The sequence below is a fragment of the Propithecus coquereli genome, unplaced genomic scaffold, assembly GCF_000956105.1.
Source record: "Propithecus coquereli isolate 6110/MARCELLA unplaced genomic scaffold, Pcoq_1.0 Scaffold147, whole genome shotgun sequence".
NCBI lineage: Eukaryota > Metazoa > Chordata > Mammalia > Primates > Indriidae > Propithecus > Propithecus coquereli.
In genome coordinates this window covers 4300629-4304470 of record NW_012139080.1, presented here as the reverse complement: position 1 = coordinate 4304470, position 3842 = coordinate 4300629, and the positions used below count along the sequence as shown (strand labels likewise).

At 34.1% G+C, this 3842-nt stretch overlaps 1 protein-coding gene across 1 annotated transcript in view; it reads left to right on the top strand.

Moving 5' to 3' along the window:
• The window catches only part of KIF27 (kinesin family member 27), an 88578-nt gene that overhangs the window by 35836 nt on the left and 48900 nt on the right, over positions 1 to 3842 (top strand). The window contains exon 8 of the mRNA XM_012640012.1: positions 685 to 890. Within this exon, the coding sequence (XP_012495466.1) occupies positions 685 to 890 (206 nt within the window). The remainder of the gene's footprint in view (positions 1 to 684; positions 891 to 3842) is intronic.

The following is a 3842-nucleotide window of genomic DNA, read 5'->3' as shown; positions in this document are numbered from 1 at the left end:
TGCCACTATACCTGGCTAATTTTTAAATTTTTTGTAGAGATGGGGATCTCACTGTGTTGCCCAGGCTGGTTTCGAACTCCTGGCTTCAAGCTGTCCTCCAGTCTTGGCCTCTCAAAGTGCTGAGATTACAGATGTGAGCCACCACACTCAGCCAAAATAAGGCATATTTGAAGCAGCTGTGACAAAGTCTTGATAACTCTCAAATCTGGGTGATGGGAGTTGATTTTATTATTTCTTTTGTTCAAAGTTTTTCATACTTTTTCAAAAAAGAATTCAGGGAGACCGATTATAGGTAGCAGGAAGCCAAAGTGTACTAAGTAAGAGGGCAAAAATTCCCTCTTACTCCAAATATTCTTCTTAACTGAATTTGATGCCAACAAAGCCCAATTGCAAATCCAGAAGCTCAGAAATGTCACACTAAAACACAAAAGATGAACTAATGAGAAGACCGAATGGCAGCAGATGGGAACAATCATTAAGTAATTAATCATTAAGAGGCCTGGTGGCAACCTGTGTTTGATTGGTGGTGGGGGCGTGGGTTAGGGGGACTGGATTTTTAATGCTGTGCCTTGAAGGATAACACTGCCCGGCTGGATTTTTATTTAGAGTAGAGCGTTTTTACATTTTTGATGTTTTAGTTTTTTTACGTAATTTATAATTGTTCTTACTATTATTATGGTTAAGGTAACGATGCCAAGTCTGTAAGCAAACAGTATTCTCTGAAAGTAACAAAACTAGAGCATGATGCAGAACAGGCGAAAGAGGAACTAAATGAAACACAAAAGCAGCTACAGGAGCTGGAAAACAAAGGTCTTTCTGATGTTGCTTTGAAGGTAAAATTACAGAAAGAGTTCCGTAAAAAGATGGATGCTGCAAAGTTGAGAGTCCAGGTAATTTTTAAAATGTAATTGAGAAAACTTATTTAAGCTTTCCTGCTTTTGAGGCTTCTTGTACTGAGTTAGGAAAGAAGTGAGTTTCAGTTTTTACCAGCCCAGCAAAAGAAACTGGATGGCAACTTGTCTTTTGCAGTGTGCTGGTTGGTTTATATATTTTACAATCTATGTACTATGTTTCTTCATTCAAGAAGTATATTATTTTAATCTTCATATCAGAAACCACATGGTAAGAAATAAAGGTAACCACAGAAATAGTGTCCTTTTCTGAAGGATGAAAGATTAAATAATGGTTAAATGATACATATAAAATATCTGGTACAGATATGGCACTTTGTAGACACTCAACAAATAGGAACTATTTCAGACAGTTTTCTGAAACCATCACTGATTGATTGGGTTAAGAAAGGTTAATACTATTGACTACTACAACTCATCCTTAATTTCCTAATGGCTGGATTTAGCTATAACTTCAGAAATAGCTACAGTTAAAAATTCTATTCTATGAGAAATATTTCATTACAGAGTGATTTTGTATAATGAAGCCATTTCCAGATTCTTTGGGGATAGTCACAGTGCTTTGTCAGTCTGATCATAATGAACTTTCTGGGATGCCTTTTCTAGTTCTTTCCATCTCATGATCTCTTGCTTCCATATTATAGAAACCTATTCATATTGTTTTCATTATAGCTAAAATTGAGTTGTTAACCTATTCAGAGCATTTTTGTCGGGGGACCTGTACCACCATTATTTTCTGTCAACAGATAAATGTTTACTTTACACATCCAATGTGCCAGGTCCTATTCTAGGTGCAGATGCAGAGGTGAACAGGCCAAAAAAGTCCCTCCTAGGGTTCTGAATGCTACCTCAAATATCTGGATATTTCCACTAAAAGTTGTTACCTAAGTAGCCTCTCAAGTCAACACCAAGTTAAAATAATATTAATATGACTTGAATGGTTGAAATGCTTAAAGGAGAACATGGTGATTATCTATGTCATGCCTTCCATTTTCCTTCAAAATACTTAGTTCCCCTTTGGAATTTACCTCCAAGTGGCTTGGGATCAATATTTTTTTACTTCTTGACCCTTTAAATTAAGGCTGGGATGTCTAACAAATACTCATTTTAACAAACCATTACTAGAATAAAACAATTAAGATTTTTCCTTTGTGTTTATTGTGAAATTTTAATTATAATTTAATAGGTTTATATACTAGCTTCAGTTCTGATTGTAATTTTTATACTCAATAACCAAAACTATTGTTTTTGTAAGTAAGTTATTATATTTATCATGTACATCTGTAGTTTGAGCCTTGTTTATGGATTTAGCAAGGGTTATTTTTATATTTCCTACATCTCACACAACTGAAATGGTTGAGATTAAAAGATTAAAGATTATTAAGAGTTTGTGAATTATCATGTCTTTCCATATTTTCCATGTTTCCTGCTGCATATCCTTTTCTGCTAACAGCATTGATAAGGAAAGGAAAGGAAAGGAAAGGTATAGAACTTAACTTCAAAAGAAACATCTGATATAGCAGAGGATGGAAACAAGACATGTAGTTTTAGAAATTTCTGTGCCTTTGACATATCCATGCACTATTGATGGGGATGAGGATGATAAGGAAGTTGAGGAAGATGGTAGTTACCACTTATTGGGTATCTACAAAGTGCCATATACATACCATATGTTTTACATGTATTATTTAATCATTATTTAATGCTTTGAAGTGGGCATTTTTACCCTATTTTATTAATGAGGAAACTAAGATTTAGAAAGGTAAAATAACCCATTCAGAGTCACATAGTGGTGATGACAATACCAAACATATCATGCTCTTTTAAATATTGAAATACTAGCATTTTTATTGGTACAATACAGTTATTTCAATTTCTAAAACTTCAAAATTTTTTTAAATTAAAAAATCTAAAATCTGTATTTTTTCTGTCTCTTGATATATGTGGAGAGTTATATGCTGCATTAATAGTTTAATGCTAAGAAAGGTGCACTTCTGTGCATCTGTGGAATAAGTGTAAAAAACAATGCAGCCATATCTCATTTTTAAATAAAATTATCAGGATGTACACTGATATTGCCAGTATTATCTGAAAAGACACTGAAATGCTGGTATTATCATTTTTGAATCCAGTATTATCATTACTGGTAAGTGGCAAAGCCAGTATCCAAATTCAGGAATGGGAAACTGCAAAGGCCTGTGGCCTTCAAGCCAGTGGAACTCAAAATAGTCCATCTGCAGATTGTTCATTTTTGGTCCGTGACAAGAAAAAGGTCAATCAGTGCACAGACCCCTTCATCAAAAAAGCCTTGGATGAAAATGTCAACTGAATCTAGTCGTGTGCTTAGCAGTACAAACTGACAACAGGCTGTGGACTAGTACTGGTCCAAAGACCACACTTTGAGAAGCACTGCTCTAAAAGCTGCACTGCCTATTCAGTGCTTAGTTTAATTAAAACAAAACAGGTTTATGTTAGCACTTTATTGCCAAAATAAAGGAAATAATTAATTGTGGTCTGCATAATTTATGAATGACCTCCTCTTACCTTCTTTATGCCACCTAGGAGGTACTTAGTGTAATGTAAAACATGTAATACAAGTCTAATATATGTTTGTTTGATCAGCATTAAATTGTAACACTCTAGTAATTTATATTAGTAGTGAAACACCTTGAAAATGTTAGCAAATTTTTAATGCTAGCTTTAGGTAATTTTAGTTAGATGAGGAGAAGCTTTACTTAAGATAAATGTTAAAATAGTAATTATAATGGTTGGTCACTCTCAGGGAAAATAGTATCAGTTCTGATCATCTTACCTCAGGAATCAATGATTTAGGCTACAGCTGGATATAAAAACAAGAGCACAGTGGAATATTATGCAATCACATAGAACAAATCTATAGGAAAAGGCCTTTAAGATAAGTAGAAAAAAAGG